The sequence below is a fragment of the Tachypleus tridentatus genome, chromosome 7 (genome assembly GCF_004210375.1).
Source record: "Tachypleus tridentatus isolate NWPU-2018 chromosome 7, ASM421037v1, whole genome shotgun sequence".
Taxonomy (NCBI): Eukaryota; Metazoa; Arthropoda; class Merostomata; order Xiphosura; family Limulidae; genus Tachypleus; species Tachypleus tridentatus.
Window position 1 is genome coordinate 61,334,845 of NC_134831.1, and position 25,296 is coordinate 61,360,140.

The 25,296-nt window shown below is 31.9% G+C and overlaps 1 protein-coding gene across 1 annotated transcript in view; it reads left to right on the plus strand.

Annotated features, from left to right (window-relative positions):
• Window positions 1-5,104: 5,104 nt before the first annotated feature.
• MCPH1 (Microcephalin) overlaps window positions 5,105-25,296 on the plus strand; it is a 44,812-nt gene continuing 24,620 nt past the window's right edge. Inside the window, exons 1-3 of the mRNA XM_076512001.1 lie at window positions 5,105-5,253; window positions 7,428-8,371; window positions 16,892-17,096. Coding sequence (XP_076368116.1) covers window positions 7,540-8,371; window positions 16,892-17,096 — 1,037 coding nt within the window. The 5' untranslated portion in view covers window positions 5,105-5,253; window positions 7,428-7,539. The remainder of the gene's footprint in view (window positions 5,254-7,427; window positions 8,372-16,891; window positions 17,097-25,296) is intronic.

Consider the following 25,296-nt stretch of genomic DNA (forward strand, 5'->3'; position numbering starts at 1 on the left):
AAAACAACTACAAAAAAACGTAAAAAAATTAAAACACATATTCACACACACACAAAATTATAGCAATGAACCAACCAACAATGCAACATTACCCTGGAGATAACCATATATTTAGATATCAATTTACATAATTCATACATGGAAACTTCTTGTCAACTTCAAAGGTACTCAAAAATCTGGCCCTAAACTAACATCCTTACTAAATTAAAATGGTTAGAAACACAAAACGCCAACATCATTTATAAAATAATGTGCAATAATCACCCAGAATTCTGTACCTGTGCAACTGGAAGAAAAGCTGAAACTACATTCACTGACCATAACAAGAAAAAAGAACCAAAACCTATATTTACTACAAATGAAACACGCGCGAAAATCATAGTATATCTATTACACATACTGTAATTTCAAACAAGGAACCAAATAACAATCCCAAGATCTAAGAAGCCATCTTAACTGAAGAAAACAGCCCTACTAGAAACCAAGAATTCTCATTGTTAAAATATCTTTACTAAGTTGTTTAATAGTATCCAATCATATAACTTCTTAATTACGGACTGTGTACATCTTCGTATGTCTTGATAAACTATTTTTATCTGATAATGACAAAATCTTGTCAAAACATTCTATGTTTGACTCTTCTTAAATTTCTAGTGAGTGAGTCTCGCTGAGTGGGTATTTATGTTAAGGGTCAGGTACATCAGACCTCTTCCTCCAAAAAGAGCTAGCATGTTTGGTGCGACGTGGATTCAAACCCGCCACCCTTGGGTTAAGAATCGAGTGCCTTAACCACCTGGCCATACCGGACGCTTAAATTTCTAATAAAGTTTTTTATTGTCCATTTAAGCCATTTCAAACCTTATTAGTCGCAAAGCGGATTTTTTGTCATCAAATTTGCACATCAATTACTTATCTGTATTTATATCGTAACTTTTTCGATTTTTAACTTTACTGAACATTTTCGATCTTAATGTCGCTCCAGCAAACATTTGAATTAAATATTAAAAAACTTAGCTTACACCAATAAATAAAATAAAAACACTTCAACATAAACTATTCTGCAAAAGTACGAAATCAAAATTCACAGCAAACTGTTTTCACTTCACGAAACAAAGTATGGTCACAAACAAACATTCCTTACTAAGATTTATTTGGCAAGGAAAATAAGACCTTTCTAATCTAGGATACATGTTAAACTTATATCCATTAAAGAAAAATAATTTAATAATGATAATCAATACTGCGAAATTCTTCAGCACCAGTTACCAATATAACATACAAAAACTTAAATAACAGTAGTAAATTTGTAACCATGTTTTACTACAAATGAAAAATGCAAAACAAAAATATTTATACACAATACTATGGTGAATACTTTCATAATGCCACAACAACAAAGGCAAACCCTCGATTTAACATGAAGACAAAATAGATACTTCAGCAGTTTCACAGATGGAAATTTCAATTACATTTCGATATTGTCAAAATTATAAAGTACAAATCTATAATTAAGAGTTGGTTGGGGATTGTGCAAATAATCTAGACCCAAAACAATAATAATTCAGTGACTTATTGAATAAGATGCTGAACAACCGATTATGGAACTGATGTCCAAGCTTCTCTGGAGCACTATAGATAGATAGTGCTGAGGTACAATGAATATCAAAAGAAAGATTAACAAAAACTTCAGAGCCTAGTCATCTCGAGTAGAAAAGGTATGCCTAGGTTTTCTGTTGATTTTATATCATTGAGCAGTCTTCTCATAAGACCAGATGTTACAAGTAGTTACCTGTATGAATCACTTTAAGAAATGGTCCACATCTTCCTTTGATACACCCTTGAGTATTGTGAGAGAGATAATCAGTCTTGTCACAGTCCTGTGGTCTGAAACTCTCACTCACGACTTTTTAGCCATCATTTGATTGAACTGTCTTTGAAATTGTGGACACAGTGTGGTGAGCACTTTTAGGGGCATTGAATGTTCTCTGAGTAGATAATCCAATAGACAGAAGAGCAAAGCAGTGAGTTGCTGTTAGCAATTTATCCAGTAGTTTGCTTGACCACAGGCTCTTCTCTGATCCATGGCAGTTGCCTGAATAGTATATGTACTCTTCAACTTGGTATACATTATTTCAATCAATAGTGAGAAGATTCTTGTTGGTGTGTGTGTGATGTACCAATGGCATTCCTAGTCTTTCCTCTGTATTCTTGAGTTGTTCATGGTGACAAGGATCTAATAGCCCTATACAAACTACCCCATTTGGTTCTAGACTCACCACCATTATGACTCTCAGCTGTCCATATTTTTTTTGCACCAAAGTCAATTCTCAGGGCAAGAACATGACAGGCCATTGTGAATCTATGAGACATTAGTGGCTCTTTTACTTGAATTGTCGGGTATAATGAGACAAAAGTCATGAACTTTACAACAGTGATAGAAGTCCAGTGACCAGGAGAGAACTTATTCTACTCTCAATAGCTCTTTCACAAAACTATCTTCTCTCAATGGCCAATTGTCCATCTTGGTTACAAGCGTATTAATGGGTGGAAAATGCCTCTTTCATAACAACAAAACCTTTTGAAACTTAATTCATAAGAGTTCAAGTAAACAATACCATACACATAAGCATAAAACAGAAACTTGTGAGATGAAACATCGTGTGGTCGCTGCATCAAATACTTATCATTTCAATCCATTCTGTGTTGTATTCAGTTTACCTTTACGTTGTGGTAGTATATGAAGAAATTGATTCCTAAAGAAGTAAATTTATGTCTGATACGTATATATAATTGGAGGATATATCATAAAGTAATGTCGAATTTAGTTAAAACTAACGGCGTTTGAGCAAAAAATAAATGATATGTACAACACTATTAAGTTAATTCTTAATCTATATCAAAGACACAGAAACACAGTTCAGTTTGAGTACTTCTTTGTGGATGTTGGATGGTTATCTTTCACTTGTTTCATGAACTGATTAAATTAGCATTCTTAGTTCGGGAGTTTTCCTTCTAAACTGAAAGATCTAGTACATGAATGTTTAAATTAAGTTTTAATTACTAAATTTAAAGCATTGAATTTACCCATAGAAACTACTGATACCCTTATGGCCAGTCATTTTAATTCAAATATAAGGAAAGTTGTAGCTTTGAGATGTCATCTGGTCTATCAATAAATGACACTTATGTCTCTGTTCTTGCACAATATTTACCATTACAGCCAGGATCCTTCATGAGCAGAACAAATACGATTTCTAGAGACTGACAAAAGAGCAAATGCAGCTGAAATGGGGTAAAATTATAAACCTTCTTGACAATCTGAAAAGCGACAACCACATACGTTCAAAATACCTAACAAAATTGGTATACGCATTTCTATAGAGATAACATACTTGTATTCTAGTATGTAGCTAGCTAGAAAATATTAGGTGTGCCTGATGTTACGAAGAAGAATGGTTAGGATGCGTGTAAATTCTTAGAAGCAAGTAACAGAGAGCTAAAAATAAAAGAGGAAGAGATAGTGAGAGAAAAAGCTACTTATGACATTTAAACCATCAAATAAACTCTAGTTGGATGGGCCTGGGTGCTAAGTGGATGTGTCGTTGCACGACCAGGTTCTCCATTAGCTCTGCAACTGAATTGTGCAGGTATTAACTTAAATTACTAAATACAAATTAGGTTATAGTAATATTGAACCTCGATCAGTCCAGGATGAAGTTTTAAAACACATTTTTTTTCTCTACAAGTGATTTTTCTCGTCATCACTGATTTAAAACACATTTACTGTTTATTCAACCACTGACATTGAGTTGTTTTTCATTTTAAAGTATTTTAATTAATTAACTTTGCTTCGAAAAACAATCTCCTTCCGAACATTTATTTACAAACTTCGATCCTAAAAGTTGTTTAAATTCTTGTTATAATCGACCATTGGTGTTAATACAGATTTGGTTCGTTGTTCTTGTTCTTATTTTCAATCAAGCACAAAGCTACACAATGGGCTATCTATGCTCTGCCAACCACGAGTATCGAAACCCGGTTTTTAGCGTTGTAAGTCCGCAGACATACCGCTGAGCCACTGGGGGACGATTTAGTTCGTCTACTCCACTTGTTCAATTCAATGTTGAGCAGCAGAGTTAATTTTTCTCCGTACTATGTCTAAATGGTCTTATCACACATAAAAATTTGTTACATTTTTACTATTCTTTGCATATTTTCCCAATTAATAATTCATAATAAAGTTATAATTTTACAAAATTCTTATTTATTTAACATTCAAAGTTCACTAAGAATTGGTCTTTCTGTTTGTGAGTTTAGGTTTAAGCACTTTGTATAAAATCGTATGCCCCCTGCTAGTTCAGCGGTAAGTCTACGGATTTACAATGCTAAAATCAGGGATTCGATTCTCCTCGGTGGAGCCCGGCATGGCCTAGCGCATAAGGCGTGCGACTCGTAATCCGAGGGTCGCAGGTTCGCGTCCGCGTCGCGCTAAAGATGCTCGCCCTCCCAGCCGTGGGGGCGTTATAATTTACGGTCAATCCCATATTCGTTGGTAAAAGAGTAGCCCAAGAGTTGGTGGTGATTAGCTGCCTTCCATCTAGTCTTACACTGATAAATTAGGGACGGCTAGCATAGATAGCCCTCGAGTAGCTTTGTGCGAAATTCCAAAACAAAACAAAACAAACTCCTCGGAGGGCTCAGCTGATAGCCCCATAGCTTTGCTGTCAGAAAACACACACACACATAAAATCCCAACTTTTAAATAAAAATATAGTTGATTTAAATTAATACTCGATAACAATGTTAAACGTTAAACAATTCCAAAATGAACACACTGATTTTATTTCATTATGGTATGGGATTTTGTTAAAATTTGTTTTATTATTAGCTTAATGTAGCGAAATTATGCATAATTATATTATTATTAAACTCTATGTGAAATTGATCTTCCTCGTTACTTTAAGTTTCAACTTTAATATTAAATCAGTTATTCAAATGTTATTTAATGCAAATTATTATTAGAAGAGTATTATGTCATCAAATACTTTAGTACTTTTATAATAAATAATGTTAACATTTATTTCTTATTACACAACTAGCTACGCATGTTGCAACTTGTACTCGTTCGCAGTGCGCGAACTCCAGTTCAAATGTACATGTTAACTTTCCTAGCCCTGCTTATACTTTAGGCCTACGTTGAACTTATACACTGTTATCAAGAACGGCATATTTTCAGGTATTACACCTGGAATGGTAAGTTTGTCGTGAAAATATTTTAACTTAGATTTGTTTAAGATCTCTGAAATTGTTTTATATTGACAAATAAAGAATTATAACTAACACAGGAGCGCAGATGACCCTCGAGTAGCTTTGCGCGACATTCAAAACAAACCAAACTTACACAGAAACGAAGGAATGGTTAAGATGTTTAATAAGACTGTTACTGTTTAGGATATCAATACTCCTTTAAATGTGAAGTTAGCAATAAAAATTTCAACCACACACTCTGTAAAATGTTAGTATCAGTGCATTATTTTTATATAATTTGGATGTTCTAAAATTGTGTTATTGTAGTTAAAAGGGAACTGATAAGCTATTTATAAAGGTAGGTTGAATAATTGAAGTGGTTTTGCATGTTAGTGTTATTTTTGAACATTTAAAACGTACAAATTTTTGTCCAATTAATTTTGAAATTTTATTATCAATTTCAAAGCTAAAAAGAACTTGTGTTCCTTAGAAATTAATATTGCACTGGTGTACTGATAATTTGTATTATTAGGATGAAAGTGCCATACAAAAGACAATATCTTCCATAATTTTAAATTTATTTTGTATGTATACTAAATGTTAAGACTTCAAGGAGTAAGCTCATTCCACACTTTGGTTTATAAGGAGGAAGAATTTGCCATTTTGTCCCAATGTAAGAACTTGAAACCTTTACTGCAAGCTTTTTGGCCCGGCATGGCCAAGCTTGTTTAGGTGTGCAACTTGTAATTTGAGGGTTGCGGGTTCACATCCGCATCACGTCAAACATGCTTGCCCTTTCAGCCATGAGGGCATTATAATGTGACGGTCAGTCCCACGATTTGTTGGTAAAAGAGTAGCCCAAGAGTTGGCAGTGGGTGGTAATGACTACCTGCCTTCCCTCTAGTCTTACACTGCTAAATTAGAGACAGCTAGCACAGAGAGCCCTCGAGTAGCTTTGTGAGAAATTCAAAAAACAAACAAACAAGCAAGCTTTTATTGAAAAGGTTTTATAATGAAAATTTCTTCTAAAATTGCAGTTTAAAAATAAAAATGCTGATGCATACTTAACAGTGTGAATAGTTGAACTAGGGAACACGAATATCAATCTTAACATGGTTGGAGTCATTTTAAGTTAAGATAGTTTAATTTTTGTAACAGGGTGGTTGGTTTTCATATATTGTAGAAGCAGTAAACTTTAGTGAGTTTAACAGAAAGCTTAATAAGCATATGAATGATAAAGGCTAGCTTTAAAATTTCTTTTTATTATTATGTTAGTTTAGAGGATGAGACAGCCAAAATGGATCAGTAGGACCCAAGGTGTTCTAAAATGTTATGTTATATAAATGGTTCAGGAGAGGACTACAAGAATTATTCCAGATGTAGAAAAGTTGTAGGGATAAGTTCTGTTGTATTCTCTGTAGAAAAGAATAATAATAATGGATATTTAGGTTTTTAACATTTTTTGTAATGAATTATAGTATTAAGATCTCCTACTTCTTTATGCTGGATTCTGAAGATAAGTCATGAAGATACAGGTTTTAAAATTTGCATCAAAGATAAACTAGACTAGATGGTGTTATATTTTATTAATAGGTTATTTTATAAAATCTTGCAGAGTAGGTGTGAAAGAACAGTCTTGAAGTACCAAATGGTCCCTTGTGAATTTGTTATAGATATTTGTGGGTTATAAACCCAATGGCCTTCTCTGACCTCATGGATAAAGTGACCTTTTGATGTTTTTCTGTTTTGCACATGATAGGAAGATTGAAGTAGCATAATATGCATGTTTGAAGTTGTACATTGTCAGATGCTATCAATGGGCCAGAAGACTTGTCTGTAGGATGAGTGACAAATGTATATTGAGTGTAACAGAGAATACCATTAATAGCATATTGAGATGCACCTTAAATAAATTGCTGGATCAGTTTGTTAAAATAATTTCCTTATTAAGTTTTCTTTTTAACATGAACTCTTTGGTTTAAATTTCAATCAGTTAATGCTGAACTCAATTTTGCAAGATCCATGGATGAACAGCATAGTGAGTTATATGGAAATGAATAGTTAATTAAAGTAGCATGTGATTTGTAATTGTATAAATTTTCTAGAATTGTTTTTATTCTTGTTACTATTTATAACCAGTTACATTAAATGACTACTATAAAACATTTTTTGTTTTTCAGTATTAGTGTCAAAGAACTGATGATTCCACAAAGATTGTTTTAAAGTGCAAAATCTGGAAAAATAGTCCTTTATTTTCTTTTTCAATTGGGAGTAAAATGTGATTTTTGAAGAATGTCTGTACCAAAAGTTGGCAAAAGGAGTATTCGTAAACAGGGTTCTCTACCCTGTAATTTAGCAAATGAGAGCCCTGAAACTCCTAATCCATCTACCTCCAATCTTATTTCCATCAGTAATGAATCTGAGAATGATTCTACACATCTCTATAAAGATAATAAGGAATCCCAGCTTCTTACTCCAGACTTTTCTTCTAAAAGAACTCAAAGGAAGATGATAAATGCAAGATGTGACTCAATTGATCAGATAAATGAGAACCAGTTGGATTTTTGTAGTTCTAAATTTTCACGGAGATCTTTTGGTAAAGTTCAAACCAAAAATAGAATTCCAGCAACTAAATCAAGAAAAATACCTGTTGAGACCTGTGAGGAAAAACAGTTGCAGCCAAATGACAAGCACTCTAAAGTTCCAATAAGAAGTGAGGAGCATGATGCTAGAACATTTGAAGTAAGGTTGTCGGAGAAAGGTTTAAAATCTAAATGTTCATCTTTGGAAACTGGAGAAAGCATGAATAATTTGGTACTCATTAAATCTCCAAATAACAAAACAGACCAAAATTTTCAATCAATTGCTCTGACACCTCCTAATAAATCTATTAGTATAAATAGCACACCATTTGTTAACCAACAGTCTACTACAACAACCACAAGTTCTTGTGTAACCTTCAGTCCTTTGACAGTTGATCAAGAAAAGTCTACAAATAGTCAGAATCAAAACATTAATGAACAGGTAGCCAACATAATTTCTGTGTTAGAGGATGAAGATCTGAAGCTTGAAGCAAGAAGTATAGAACAAAGAAATCACAAGCCACTAAATGAAATTTTAAAAGGTTGGTATACAACAATCTCTTTTGAACAAAAGAAAGTCAGGTTTAAAGTACCATCAATTAATCTTATTGACTGAATGTTTAAATTTCACTGTTTGTACCCTCAAGAAGTACTTTGAAGAACCTGAAGATATGTTTGTGGGACTTTTGTTAAATAACTTAAATCAGTCATGACATAATTAACAAATTTTGTATTAAATATCTGAAAGTTCAATACATGCCAATTCAGAACAACCTCAGTTTAAAATAATGAATTTGAAAAGGTCATGTCAAACTAGATGTTGGGAATCATTCTTTAAGCATCATATTCTAATGATTTATTAGTGTATTTATGCAGACAAGTGGTGAACAATTTTAGTTTGGAGAGAGTAAGATCTAAAAAAAATATAAGTGGCCAAGGGATGAGACCTGTGATGGAAAATTTGATACTTTTGGAAATGTTATTTGTGAGTTACACACATTAGAGAAATGCATGTAGAATACTATTGAAGAAATGCAAAACTTACATTATAAATAAGTGGCCTGGATTTTTTTTTTTTAACCAAGTAATTGCAAAGAGCCTGCAAGTTAAAGACACTCATAGTAGTAAAGTCATTGATGATACTTTTAACACATTTTGATGCCTATTTATTTCAAGATGCTACCTAACAGTAAAAAGGAGAAGAATCTTGAAGTTTAGGTTTGGATGTTTCTTTTGTATGTGTAGATTTTCTTTGTAGTTTCTATTTAAAAGGTGCAATATGTTGGGAATATCTTGGTATTAAAATGATTTTTTTTTTTTTTATTGTGCACTGTGGTTATTGATGTAATATTCAGCAAATGGGCTGCTTTATATATCACCATGGTGTACTGCCTATAGAGTTGGTGGTTTTAATCAATTGATATCATCTATTACCTATGATTAATGTCACAAAATAGTCAAATAATTAAATTTTTATTATTATTTCAACTATACAAATAATCAAAATTCTGCATTATGCTTTTTTATTGTTATTTTTTTATTAATTAAAGGTTATTAAACTTGATCACTTGGTGTCACAATACACAATAATCAGCTGCTGGAAATTATTGTTATTACTGTTTTCTGTTGTTTCAACTGTTCAAGTTAGTTACTTGAATGTGATGATAGTAGACCCTACAATTAATCATTTAGCAAATTCTACTAATCACCTAGTTGTACTCATATTAACATGTTCTAGTCTGTCTGTTTATTGTAATTCTGCCAATTTTTTGTGTATATAGCACCACTATGATGAAGCATAAACTATATGCTACACTTTTAGTTCCATATGTACATGCATCTAAGTTAACTGTACAGCTTTATTAAAGTCTTGATAGTTTGATACTTTCTCTTATAGATGTTTTTGATTATTTTAAAGTAGCAGCAGTAGTGATAAAATCCTAATTGTTAGTTTAGGACAAAATGGTAAAAAACTGAAAAAGTTTGCCCCTGAAGTGAAAAGGGCCACATTTCAAAATACCTTGAGTTATAGGGTTTTTATCATTTTGTATCAAGACTTCTTTAGCCTACATGTTTGTTTGATATCATTAATGTCAGTTTACTAAATATGTGCACATGGGTAGTGATTTCACTCATCACATTGGAAAAAAGATTTTGCTCAGATATCTTGAAAAGCTAATCTTCCCTGGTTTGAGGCTTTACTTTAGTACATGTTGTTAAAAGAAGAAATTGTAAAGTAACTTAAAAGAATAACACGTATCATTTTGCATGTTTTAGTGAAGTTGGGCTTATCAGTTTATTATGAAATGAAGGCACTTTTGTTTGAATTATCTTATTAGAATTTGTGCTACAATTCTAATTCATTCAATTTCAATGTAAATATGCAATACTACACATGTTAATACAGGTAGAAGCTGTGGAAACTAAAATAAGAGTCCTTGTGTTTCTTATGAGCAATGTAAGTAGATCACAAATTTTAACCCTTTCGCAATGGGCTTGGTGTTATATATACATGTTCATCTACACATTTGCACACATCAAGTATTTGCACTATAGCTTTTGATACAATGTGTATCTTCACAAATTTTAGTAGACTTTTAGTAAAGATAAGTATTTTGTATGCAAAAATTTGGATTTTTTTAATGAAATATTTTACTAAAGATTTGTTTGTGAAAATAGCATGTTTCATTACTTGTCTGAGTGCAAAGTGATTCCATGATGTGATTAAAAAACTATTCTTTGTTCCAAAAATCTCAAATGTTATTTGTGTAATCTCTAAAACATCTTAAATACATTTCAAATGTTTGTTTTCAGCAAAGCTTTATATTTTGTTATTTTCTATATTTTATGTGGGCCTTTCACTCAACCAACCTTGTAACCATCATTAAAATTAGGGAGCAAATACAAATTGTCTTTTTAGTCTTAAAATGACTACGTTTTAACACAAATACAAATGTTTATTCTAACTAGCTTAAGTTTCATTACACTATGTATGAACATGTATATATTTTTATATTATATTGACTTTCCAGTCATGCCTAACTTTCATTGACATTGTGCATGTTCACTCATCTGACATATCTTTTTGCTACAACCTTTGAACTTTGTTGTTGCCAGACATAGGTTGCTAAGCCTTTTAAGATTTTGTATGTGGAAGATATCAAACAAATTTTTTTTCTAATTTTTATGTACACAGTTGAATAACCAAAAAAAACATAACTACGCTGATACCATGGAATTCTACTCTAATTTATTAAGCTTAGTAAATAAGATGTATTTAAATTTTAAAAAAAATGTAAAACCTCAAGCAGGCTAAAGACAGAACAAACCTTCATGATATCTTGGTTCAAAAGATGTTAAACTTTTCATAGATTAAAATGGCTGAGAAAACCACAAAGGGGACATTCTAAGCCATGATTGGTTATTCACCTGCCATACACTGTAGAAAGATATATATATATATAAGGGACAATTTTAAAAAAATGGAAAGAGTTGAAGTGGGCCATCTTGTTTGATTCAATACATAAACCATATCTCAGCAAAATAAAAAGGCACGAGTTTCTTATTTTATATTATTGCTTGTCAGTATCAGTAATTTGAGTTTCTAATTTGTACAAAACTATAGTTAGTATTTTGACATCATAATTATTTAATTTTAAATAGTGCTGCATTCAACAAACCATGTGACTCACTAAAATCTATGTTTTAATATTTACTTTTAAATTAAGGAATTAGCTTGCATGCAGTATTAAAATTTGAATTATAATTTACAATTTGATTCCAAACTTACTGATATAAATTTATAAAGTAGTAGTTTAATAAAATTTTGAATGTAAGTCAACAAACGTGATGACGTGGTCTTTGATCCGTAATCTGTTTCAAAGGGTTAATATGGATGAAAATGTTATGTTATAGATGGTGATACTAATACTGCAATATATACTCCAAATTTGAGATTGGTACTTCAAATAAACATTTAAATAAATAAAAAAAAAGGCATATTTTCAGGTGCTAAGGCCATGTGTACATATTATCAGCTTGTGTGTCTGTTCAGGTTTATGTTTGATCTTTGTTGGTTGTGAAATTGATTATATAAATAGCACCTTGACCAGTTCTTTGTCTTATCCCAAATGTCCTGATGCTTTCTGATAGTGGGTAAAAAGCATCATTAGTGTTGAGTATGATGAATGTGGTGTGGTTGATACAGTATGACTTATTTTCTTTTGTAAGGGTTTCATAACTAGAATTTGGTTGACAATTTAAGTATATAATGTAAGACTCCTAGTACTGTGAATAGCAAGTGTAGTAAGTACAATTGTCAATACACAAGGAGAATTACATAAATTCTATGTAACTAATATTGTACATCTCATTGTTCAGTTCAAATCAATGGTGATAAAAACTTGTACATTTGCCAAATGACTTTTTACTAAAAGATATTTAAATTTCTTCTAAGGAAGATTTCATTTTATTAAGGAATCGGCCTTTGGTGAAGTAGATTTCTTGACCAATCATTTTCTTACTAAATGTTAATAAAGGACAAAACATTTACATGCTTACTAAGAACAAGCAGTAATACATACATCTCAACAAAATAATTATTGATTACAAAAAGCCAGTTGACAACCTTATGAAGATTTAGTCCTTAAGGATAACTAGCCCAAATTCATTTCCCAAAAAACTAACTTTTGTGGAATATCAACTTAGGGATCATTAAAGGTTGCCTTTTGGCAGTGTAAGCATAGTCTATTTAACATTGAACTTGATAACAGTTATAAAAAAAATCATATATAGTTTGTGAGTGTAAAATTAAAGTACATTACTTTAATTACTTAAAAACAGTTGCCTGAAGTAAAATGTATGTTTCTTACTAGTAGTCAGGATTTGTCTAACAACAGTAAAATAGTGTGTTCATTTAATGCAGGTATTACAAATGGCCAACAAAATTAGTTGAATGTTAAATTTGTTTTTTTACTCACGTAAAAAAGTATCGATACAATACAACTCGGAGAGTTGCACAAGGTAAGTGCCAGTTACAAAAGTGTTAATGCTTCAGACAGATTGATAGCTTTGAAGCAGAATATTGTTGGTTATTATAAACATTGACTGGTAATTAACTGGAAACTTCATAAGCTAACAAGACCAGGAAATTTAATATTTGTATTGTTACAGTTCAGTAATTTTCTCAGAAACATCTTCAGCTAGACTTTTACTGAAATTTGTATTCCATTAATTTTCTGGCTTATCAATTGATTATATTCAACTAATCATTTTGACATGAGACTTGTATATTTGGAATGATTAAATATAGTAATAATTGGAAACACTAATGATAAGTTGATTTATTTCATTATTATAAGTATTGATACCAATGGATTAACTAAAACAGCCTTGAATTTGAATTTTATGAAAATTTCAAGAAATTATAATGGCAATATGTCAGTTACTTGAATAACTGAAAGAATTGGAAACACTAGTATCAATTAGCTGATTATTTTAATAATATTAATCAACTTACTCTTGATTTCAGTTAATCAGTTATTTTAAATATCTCTCGATTTAATGCTCATAGGTAATTGATTATCAAGGTAATCACACTTCTGGTAGTTTTGCATGCTGTTAACTCTGAGGTATTGAATATATAAAGTGTTAAGATGGTGGTTTATTTGACGTGGAATAATCCACTTTACAATAGATGTAACTGGAAGAGATGAAGCTTTCCTATTCTTTGTTGTGGCCATTAGTTACCAAAATATAAGAGTACATAAAAGTCATATGAAATAAAGGAGATGATTACTGTACATGTTTTTTAATTGTAACCTGAGCCAAAGAATAGATACAAAGAATACTGGAAATATTAGAATCTTTATACTTCAAGTTACATAGGCTGACCTAACTTTGTTAGTGCTATTCTGATATTATTTTAATGAAGCAGTAGGTTTTTGTATATGTACCAGTAAACTTTATTAAGGAAGTACTATTAGTTACTTGTTTTGACAATAATGTAATGTTTACAACCATAAATTAGGTATATAATACATTTAGAAATGTGTGTGTATATATATATATAATATATATATTAATACAATGTTTCATCACATATGAAACAAAAAAATTTAACATTTGGTCTGGTAGCAGTGGTAGAGTAAGACCTTGACAGTGAGTAATGTGTGTTCTTGTAATGTGTATCATGTTTGTTGTACAAATCAAGCATTACTTATGGTTAAATATACACCCAGGTCTTCAGATGGGTGTATGTATATATTTACAACTAAATTCCTTTTCTTTTTTTTTTGTATATGTAGATTTCTAATTTTTAATCCTAATTTAACAACATAAATCTTGCTCAAAAGTTTTATAATTATAATGGAAGTGCATGTAGTACTCCCATTTTAAAAGAAACACTTAAAAAGTAACTTCTTTTATTATTTATTTTCCAATGACCATATTTATGTACTGTATCCTATCCTAAAATGTGTTGAATTCCCATTTGCCTCAGAGACCCTGGGCAGCAACCCTGTCTGCTTTCCAATTAATCTGTTATTGTCTAATAGTAATAACTCTGTTTTCCCCACCTTATCCTTGAAAATAACATGATGACAGATAGAACTGTGTAGAAATTGAAAGAACATATGCACAGTATTTACAAAGTTTTCAAAAATCTACATAAAGATACTTCTTTCCCAGTTGTGTTCTCATTCTTTTAGGTATTGATATTTTTTCAAAGTAATCCTTACTTAACTTTGCACCAATTAACTACTTGTCAGGATCCCACAGACACATGCAGGTGAATAGTACTGTTTTCCTGTATATGGTTATCCATGGATAATCTCAGCATAGTTATAGGATCCTCACATCAGTGAAGTTTGTACTTATTTGTTGCAAGTGTAATGAAAAACCTAGATTCTGAGTGAAATTCAGCTGAAAATAATCACTATTAAAGAAGTAAATAGATGAACTGAAACAAATGCATCATGATTAATACTAACAATGTTAATTATATTTAACTAAAGATTAAAGGAAAAACATTATTATATCAAGATGACAATAAGCCTTTTTTTGTAAATAACCTGAATACTGTTCAACTTGCTCGCTGAAGAAGTGCATACACGTATGATCAGCAAACAAAATATTGAAAATATTAAAATGTTTAATTACTTTCACAATCCTTGTTCTCTCTCTAGCTATGATGGTTCTATGGCACTCACCTCACAGGTTTGATTCCCTATCAACAAACATGCTTCTCTTTTCAGCCATGGGGTAATTATGATATATTGATTAATCCCACAATTCATTGAAAGTTAATGGTGGGTGGTACTGACTAGCTGCCTTCCTTCTAATCTATTACTACTAATTTATTGAAAACTAGCATAGATAACTCTTGAGTATATTTTTGTGAAATTCAAAACAAACAGAATTCTCTATCTGTCTATTCTAGAGGGTAATACAGGTTGAATGGTGATAAATTAGGGAAACAAAGCAAGTTTTTGCATGGGGGACATTTGTTGAGAATTTGAGGTGGAGGATGTATAGGATGGTACTCAAAGTAAAAAACAAAAAACATTCAAATATTGTGCTATATTTATGTGCATCCAATCAGGTTTGGGGAAGAACAAAATACCAAAAGATGTAACATAAATAAAAAAAATTGACCAAAATTTTCATTTGTTTTTATTTTTTATTTTACTTTTTATTGTTTTGGTTTTTGCCTGAACTCTTTCATGACATGGATTTTTGAAATTGTATCATAAGTATATGAAGGTATTTCTGTTCTGTGTGAAAGTTGTAAAGCATTTCCTTGTAAATAGTTAATAGTGTCCTTGAACATACTGTTACAGAATGGTTCAAAATTTAAATCTAGAAAAACTAAACATTTTTTTATAATACAGATATACTTTACAGGAATTGTGACATATTTGCATACCAGGAATCACATAAAAAAACCAAACCAAATATGTGTCAAGTGATGACTGTTTGCAAACTATAAATTAGGAACTTTAGTTTTATTACTGTTACTCTGCAAAACAATGAATAAGATGAAGGACTTCTGAATTTTAAAGTTTTATGACTTTGGTTTCCTTTGAAGTTGGATGTCATTATCAATCCATCTTTCAAGAGTGACAGTTGAAAAGAATTCTGTAAGTAAACAAATTGATGGTAACTTATTGGTAGCAAAAGAATGGTAAAGAACATTTAAACAGTACAGCAAACAGACTGTATCTAACTGACCACACCTTTACCTTATGAGACACCATAGAGAAATTGTTATATGGCAAATGAGTATTTTTTCAGAATTTTTTTGTTTCTTAAACAGAAAAGTATAACTGCAAGCATTTATTGACTGGGAGAACATATTGTGACTTTGAGTTGTTTTTCACCTTTTTCTTTACTGGAGTGAGAATAAAAATATGATGAAAACTAAATGAACCACCTTCTGTGTTTTAGTTGTTCTGACAGCATAAGTTTTTAGAGGTAATGTAATGGTGAGAGGAACTTTGTGACATAAACTGCAACATTACAACCAGTGTATCTCAGAATTGTTGCTGATCTTGCCATTCAATCGTGTTTTTTTTTAAGCATTATCTTCTCAAAAGTGATAATGCAGAAATTAATCTGAATGCTTATATTGTCCCAATTTGGTTTGAAGATTATTACAGTATTTTAAGCTGTCTGTTTCAGTTAACTCTATCATTGGAGGTTAGTCTGATTATTGAACATTTTAAAAAGAACTTGATTGTCACATTTGTAATCATAAGTCCCTGCCTTTATTTGTGAACTATTTTCTGACATTCTCAGTTATCTAGCGTCTGATAAAAGATTACTATTTTTCTCTTAGTTATTAAAACAGGTGACCATAAATCACATCATTTTGTATATGTATCAACTTTGAGTAATCTAAAAGTTAAGTATGATGATTTTTTGCAATATGTTCAAAACATAAATTTGTAATGTATACTTGGATGTTTTAAATATTCAGTGTATATTTATATTGATAATTAGTCTGTTTTATTTATTGTTATCATGAAATTTTTATTAATCATTTTCTTTATTGAAATGTGTAGGTGTAGTTGCTTGTGTGGAAGTTCGATCAGGAAGAGAAGATCGATCCAAGGCTATAGAACAACAGCTTCAGTTAATGGGAGCCAGAGTTGTCCCTCGACTTAGTCGTGATGTCACTCACCTGGTGTTTAAAGAAGGAAGAGTAGCTACACGTCTGAAAGCACTAGCGAAAGGAATACATATAGTTTCTGTTTTATGGGTTGACAGGCAAGTTAGAACCTTGAATATTAAACTTAAAAGTAAAGGATAACCTTCACTGTAATGATTTTAAAGTACAACTGAAAGGAATTTAAAATATGGCAGAAGAAAGCAAGCCTGTAGCCAGGTCTGGAATTACAGGGCCTTTTTTTGGTCTAAAGTGGAACCCATTTTATGTGTAACTTAAGTAGCTAGTTTTGAAGGAAAAAATTCCAAAATATATAATGGTTCCTTTTGTATTATTGCATATAAACATTTCTAGTAAATTTTCTCTATGTATGAAAATGCTATTTCCACATGTATGTACAGTGTTACAATAGTAATTATATAATGAGAGGTCAACATCATAGAAAGGAAAAAAAAAAAAAATGTTAATAGGCAATTTTAACTCTGGTAGGATTGGGAGGGTTTATTTACAAACCCAATCTAATAATGTGAAGTTCAAAGTAACTTGAAACCTAATAGATGAGAAGATGAGTGACATGTAACTTAGGTCATAAACATAAGTTAAAATTTGTGTGGTACCAAAAATGGTTCAGAAAAAGGAATAAATAAAATGTTTAAATATGAGTACAATAAGCTAAAATATATGGTTTAGTAATGAAATCAGTTTTAATTTTGAAGAATGGATATAAATTAGAAGAGCTTAATTTTGAGAAAATGTACCATGTTATGGAAATCCATAACACTACGTGAAAAAGTAATGTAAGATCATATAAATAAATAAATTAAAAATATACTTCAGACTGTACCACTCTTCTCTCCACACAAGAAATAGTGCTCTGTGCTACTATCAGAATTTTTGGTCATATCCCAATTATGAACATAACATGAGCAACACTAGTCTATGATGTAATCATCCTGAAACTCAACTCATCCAAAAGGAGAGTGACATTTCCTTCTTGCATAGCACCTCTGTTGAGCACTTTTTCTAAACCTACAGCTCAGTAATTAGACATGTTTTTAAGCACTGTTAAACATAGGGTTCTTTGCTCTGCACTGAGCTTTTAAATTGAATTAAATTTTAGTTAAAACATACTGTACAAGGTATTATCTTTTCTTATATTAATCTAGTTTTATTACATAATCAAACCACGAGATTTGGAACACATGATCCAAAGACTGATATGGTGACTTTGAAAGGAATATTACCTGTTGTTATTAATCATGCAATATAGTTTTAACAGAAATCAGTAATCTGTTTTGTCAATATGAAAGTTACTAAGTACAACAAGCAAAATATAACTGCAAGAAAAAGAAAGAAACAATACATGAATGATAATACTTTCACTAAGGATTTTAGATTTCTTGTATCCAGATTTCTCAAACCTCCCAAGGGTCTATAGACACTCCTCCACAAGAGTTGTCATAGTTTACTTAAATTGCAACTGGAAGTACTTTGATGGTGATCAATGTTACTACTATTGTTCATCAAGTGCTTGGTTATGTCTTACATTCTTCTTGGAAACAGAACTCGTATGGTCTTCAGCTTTTGTATATTTTACTGAGCCTGTGATGTTTTTGGACAACTTTGACAATGATAATTCAGGTATAGAAATTTATTTTTCTCTTTCTCCACATATTTCATCTGGTTCATAGGGAAGGGGTTGGTTAGCCCTGTAACAGAGATCTAGATTATGAGCTGGCAAGTTAGTTTCACATCCATGGAGTACATCAGAATGAGGGCACAATTATATAAGTGCTGGTCAGTTCCTTAGTATAGGTACTGAGTGCTGCTGTGTTCCTTGTAGTCAGTCATTCAGTACTGTGGTTGGTCACAGATAACCTTAATTGCTTTGCCATAAGTGCAGGTGTAAATAATTTCTATTTATAAAACAATTATTAAAAAAAAATTGACACTTATTGTGAAAGGGCAAACTCACCTTTTCTCCATGGTACCTCTATTTCTTCAGCAGTTGCACAATTCATTTGAATTTGTTTGTTTTATTGCATCTTCTTCAAGAGGAAAAGCCACTGCTGTTCACTGTGACTAATAACTAATTATTTTAATGGTCATTACACAAAATCAAATAGTTATTGCCTGAATTTGTTTACTCCTAACTTTTAACAAACTGATAAACCTACACAATAAGAGAAAAAAAATTGCATGTGGAAAAAGTACTTGAATTTATTCTAGTTTTATTAATGCAGTAGCTATTATTTCCATATATATAGTTGCTTAATGATATAGCTATTAGCTAAAGCTGTGTGAATATCATTTACTGTAGTGTACTTGGTCTTATAGTTTCCTTCAATGTCATTTAAACAAATGGCTCATTGATTTTCAGAGTGCCATCACACTTCAGTTGCTGATAATTTATTACTTTGTCTCATTGCATGTAGATTAAACTGTTGGGAGGTACATAACTACATGATGCTGTTTCTTGAACTTAGAACTAATGATTAGAAAGCGAGGTACATATTTCATTTTTTATATTGTAGCTTTATTTCTAAATCATTTGTTTTTTGTACATAGTTTCTGCTAGTAGAGCAACATCTAGTTTGAATATGTATCTTGTAATATAAAAGTAAAATATCACTCATAACATTTCAAATTCTATCAGAAATATATTTCATAAGGAAGACACTTTTCTCAATACATATCTTACTGTAAAATCTAACTAAATTTTCAGAAATTAGCATATTAATTCTAAACCACTATAATCAAAGTCACTACTTTCATATAATATATAATAAGATACAAAGAGATTACTATTGTTTACGTGCTAGCTTGCAAATCTCAAAAAAATATTGATTTTATTTGCATCAACCGATCAGTAGCATCTGTCTCTCTTAGTCAACTAGCCTTTGAGTTGGATCCCTTCATCATCTTATCTTGGAAAACTCCATTTGGCACACTTCCTTTGAGATGAAGTTTTTAGATTTTTTTTATCCTGTAGCTCCTGAGCAGAGTCCTGTTCCTCCCCCCTTCCCTCTTTCCTTCCAACAGGACAACTGTCATGGGACTTTGAGGTACTTATAGAGACACCCTCATCACTAGTCCAGTGGGAGCTTGGCTCTTGCACTTTGCAAAAGTTCCATGAGTCACATACAGATTTTCTTCCAGGGATTTTCTCTGCCTTTCAAAATTCAAACTTCCCTGTCTTCAAATAAGTTCTGAAACCTTTCACATGGGAGTTAGTTATTGATAATGCAGTTTCACAACTATATCAGTATTTAGCTCTTTTATGTCCCTTTTGTAGGATATATTCTCTGCTGTGACCTCTTTCTCCTTCTGGAGTCTGTTCATTTGCATTAGTTGGTCAGATTCTCTGAGTTGGTGTAGACTCCCACTCCATATCTGATTAATTTAGGAGTATTTCACAGTTCATTTGCTTGGTAGGCTCAGTATGGTTTAAATCTTTGAGATGTGGAGCTTTTGGTTCCTTTCTTATGCAAGAGATTCTTTCAGGGTTTTCTGCCTTTTCTAGTGTCCCTTCTTTATGCATTCTATTCAGTGTACTCAGAATATACAGTAATCCACTGAATTCTGTTATTCATCTGTTGCTGTCATGTTGGTTTGATTATTCCCACATTACCCTGAGCATCCCCCTTTTCCTTCACTTTGCTCAAATTTACATATGTTCATGGATGTTTCTTTAACCAGCTGGGGCATAGGTCTGGACACTATTACTGTTTCCAGTGTTTTGTGTCTAGAGGAGCAGTCTCTCTAGATTGCTATCCTTTAATATGTTGACTGTTCATTTAGCTTGTTACCTTCTTCTGTAATGTCTGACTTGGGACCCATTCTTACAACTCCCTCATTATTTCTTATGTCATTTGAGAAGGAGATATTTGTTCTTAATACCTTTACTGTCTCACTCTATTGCTCTTTATTATTTGGGCTCATGATCACAATATCCTGATATTGGTCGGCCAGTTCAACACTTAAGTACATAGCTGGTGGGATGTGGCATACAGGCCATCTTGCCTAGACTGGACCATTCTTATAAATTGATCCTTATGTCCTTTGCAAGTCCTCTTATTGTTGCACATGCCACTGCCACCCACCTCAAGCTTCTGTTCTTTTTATCACCAGTCACAGTCTCTGTAACTCAGCTTTAGAGTGGATACTATGAGTCTGGATTGGTCCATTCTCTCTCTCTCTCTCTTTTTTTTTTTTTTTTTTTTGCTTTGCCTAACTCTCTTTATTTTTTCCATGAGTGCTTTCTTTAATTCATAGTACTCCCTACAGATTTTTCTCATTGCCTTTATTGGATGGTCGCAGTGATATTTTCCTCTAATGTTTTCACCTTGAAAGAACTCTTTTACATCAACCTTGGACATGCATCTTTCACCATGATATGTCATAACTTCTTCACATGCACCTTTTGTTCAGACCTTTGCAAGACAACCAGCTTTTTTCCAGTATTCCATTTTCATTCTTATTCTTGTTGGTCAGAAATTCTCCAATTGGATCTTTGACTACCTGTTAACTGTGTGATGTTTTTCTTCAGATGTGTTTTCTTTTGCTTCTTACTTGTGGGTAATGTCTGGTGTTTTTGCCATTCACACCTCCTGCACTTTTATTTACAGAGATGGGTTGATTTTATTTCAAACCATTCTTTTCATCTCAAGGATTGGGCAACCAAGGGAGTAAAGGTAAAATGTTTCTTCAGTCACATTCTATTCACTTATTCTTCATTCATTCTCTGATTAACATCTTTATCCAGTGTGAGCAGTATGATGTTGCATTCCTCACACAGTCTCCTATAAAGGCATTAAGTATAATCTTTTCCTATTTTGAGATCCCTTTATTTCTTAAGTTTTTCTTTCACTTTGTATGGGCAGGTTCAGCATCTCATTCTGATTTATCTTTTTCTTCATAGGAGATGACACTTTTATCTTTTTAATGTCAACTTCCATTCATTTCATCACTTCACAGCTTTCCTTCCCTTTTTCCATCAGTTGTGTCTTGTTAAAAATCCTGTAAGTGAGGATGTAGATGATTCTAAAAGTCTATTTGTTACATAATCAACATTGTGTTGTGATCTCATCAACCTCCAGACACCATCTCATATATTCTAGAAGTTTTACAGAGATATATGATCCATTCAGGCAACACTAACAAGAACAAATGTGATTACTTCCTTGAGATTACTTGAGATGAAAAAGAGAGAAACAAAGGAACCCACTGGGTATTTAATGTTGACTCACAGGGAATACTTTTGTGTTTCAAAAGTTCATGTCTAGTGTGTGGATAATAAAAGTGTTCAGCCCATATTTTCTTGTTTTGTGCTCACTGTTGAGATGGGATTTTCCACAATACTGCTTTATTGGTATATACACATGTACTTTCTTAACAATGATGAACTAAGAAATAAAGATAAGATGCTACATTTAACTCAGTTGGACAGCTCCTGGTGTATGTGTTCATGGTATCCCTTTGCACAATCTTTCATTGAGAGACATTTTTTTTCCCATACTGTATAACCTGACATGATGCCCTAGCCATAATTGATTTATGTGGTCTACCAATTTTTTGGGACATCAAATGGGTGATTGAACAGTCTGTATACTTCCCACATTGCAAACAGAACTTTTTTCACTTCCATTATTCCTGCTTGAGATGGATATGGTTTCTCTCACTAAGTGCTTTAACTAAGTAATTCCTTCTGGTTGGAGACATGCCATCAATTTACCCTTTGTTTTGCTATAATCTCTGAAAGGAATTCACCTTTTAAATTTCATTCTTCACACTGGTCCACTCCCTACAGGTTCTTCTCATTGCCTTTATTTAAAGGCCCAGTCATATTTTCCACTCCTTTACCACTTGGAATTCAGGTCTCTAACATTTTAACCTTGAAGTATGAGAAGGTGAGTAACATAGTATGAAGTTAACATCTTTTTTACTTGAAATTTACTTTGTATAAATACTTCCCTCTCCAAAGAACCATCTACTTAATCTCCTCACTTTTGGTATGTGTATTTGTCTCATCAAGAATTAGTTTTTGGTTTACACAAATTGCTTAAAGGGAGTGCTGCAAAAGGAGGATGACCTACTCTGCTCTTATATTCTTGTGATGTGTAAGGAAGAGAGCTCGTTCAAATGCACACATGGACACATAGTTGAATGGTTGCAAGTTCAAGGCTGGCCTGCAACATGCTGATGTGTTCTTGCTAAGACATTTTACTTCACTTTTCCCTCTCTGCCCAGCTATATGGTAGTACCTAGCTATTAGTTGGGGTTAACCTGCAATAGACTGGCATCCTGTTCAGGGGGAATGGGTCACCATTTTCATCCATTTGTGCCATTGGAACGAGAGTTTGAAAGCACTGGTTCTATGTACTTTAGGCATGGCAAAGATTTAATAAACTAAATCTTCTAATAGCTGCAATTATTAAGATTAATTTGAAATAGAAAATAAATAATATGGTTAGGCCAGGCATAGTGTGGTATTTACTGTGTTGGGCAGTAGATCCTATGGCCAATAATTCTCTTTCTCTTGTCACTAAAAAAAAGAATAATTGCCTTCTGCACTTTGGGTCTATAGGTGCATTATAAGAATGATTGTCTTCACCCAGTATGCCTCTGATGGTAATATTCAGTCATGTTCTGTTGTTTTTCTAGTTGGACAATGATATTGATCTGATAAATTTTGTAATTTCATTGGTAGTGATATAACTCCAGTAGTCCAGGGAGTTACTTCAACTACTGGTGACACAGCAGTAATTTTGAAAGAGGTAGACCATGTAGGTTCTTCTATACTAAATATAGTGTTCAAGTTTTTATACTTTTATCATATGTGGGCATAAATATATTTGGTTTGATTTCTGCATTTGTTGTTTCATTTTGGCATTAATATCCTATTTTATTTGTTTTTGCTTTTCTTACTTTATTGGTATTATTTGTATTTTTGCTTTGTTGATGTTCTTTTGTATTTATTCAATCTTTGCTCAGGGGTAGAAACTAATTTTTTTCCCTTGTAACTTGTAATAACAATTTGTTATGATATGTTATTACAATGTATTTCTTGGTATCATGAACTATGATGCCAATGTAGAAGTACTGTTGTATTACATACAAAAAATCCAGCATATTAATCTGTATACTACTAACTAAGAAATGGATGTACATTCTTCAAGTTTAATGACAAAGAATAAAATACATTTATTTCACATATAATTTATCAAAAAATATTAAAAAACTTTGATTCTTGAGTAAAGAAGCATGTTATGCTAATATAATAATAGGTAGGCAAACAATGATTAATCACAAGGAAGTTTTGTTCATGATTTAGTATATTACATGTTTCTATAAAACACTAGTCTGTACTTTTTAGGTGTTATACCTGAAACATATATTCCACCATCATTCACACTGCCTTATTCTTAAATTGTTTATGCGAGGTTACTAAAACCTTAATTGTTTTATATCATGAAAGTTCCTGTTACTGTAAATATCTGATTATATTGTGTACTTTCACTATAAAGTGCACTCATGTAGTTTCTTCTGAGCTTCATCTTTCTTATGTGTTTAGTAGACTTCAGAACTCTTGAATTTCTGGGATTGAGACACAGCTGAATCAATGTGTCAAAAATATTGTTTTTCTTACTATAAGATAAAACTGGAAATAGACTAACTCACTTTATTACAAACTACTTTCTACAGTAGAAGCCAAAAGACCAAGAAACTTTAGTGGTTTTGATTTGTTGAGTATTTTTCAGAAGTAAATAAGAGTAAAGGTTAAAGAGTGTGGAGTAATAAATTTGAAAAATAAGTGAGTGTAAAGTGTCTGTTGAGATGGCCATGAGAGCTGACTAATACTGCTTTAACAAGGGTGTGGCATTAGGCTACAGAAATGTTGAAGCCATCTGAACAAATTTTCCTTTTCATTTTTGTCATGTTGTATTTGTGCTTGAAATATATATTTTTGGAACAAACTTACCTTTTCTGTGATTCCTTATAGTTTGCTGAAAGTTATTAAATATGATGGGAATGCATTTAGCTAAATGTCACTGTTGTGGGTTGTTATCGAATAGTGCTGCTATTGATTAAGTTTCAGTACTTTACAATGAAACTTACACCATTTTGATGCAGGTCTACTAAGTTTAAATTCAGTTATTGTTAAATCCCAATTTTCATATCCTAAGCTACTGAATTTTTACTAACATGTATAATACAAGCATTTAACCTATAAGTAACACAAGTTTTTCTTGATTTTTTTTTAAATTTTCCTTTCTTTCCTTGCCCTTCTTTCCATTGTTT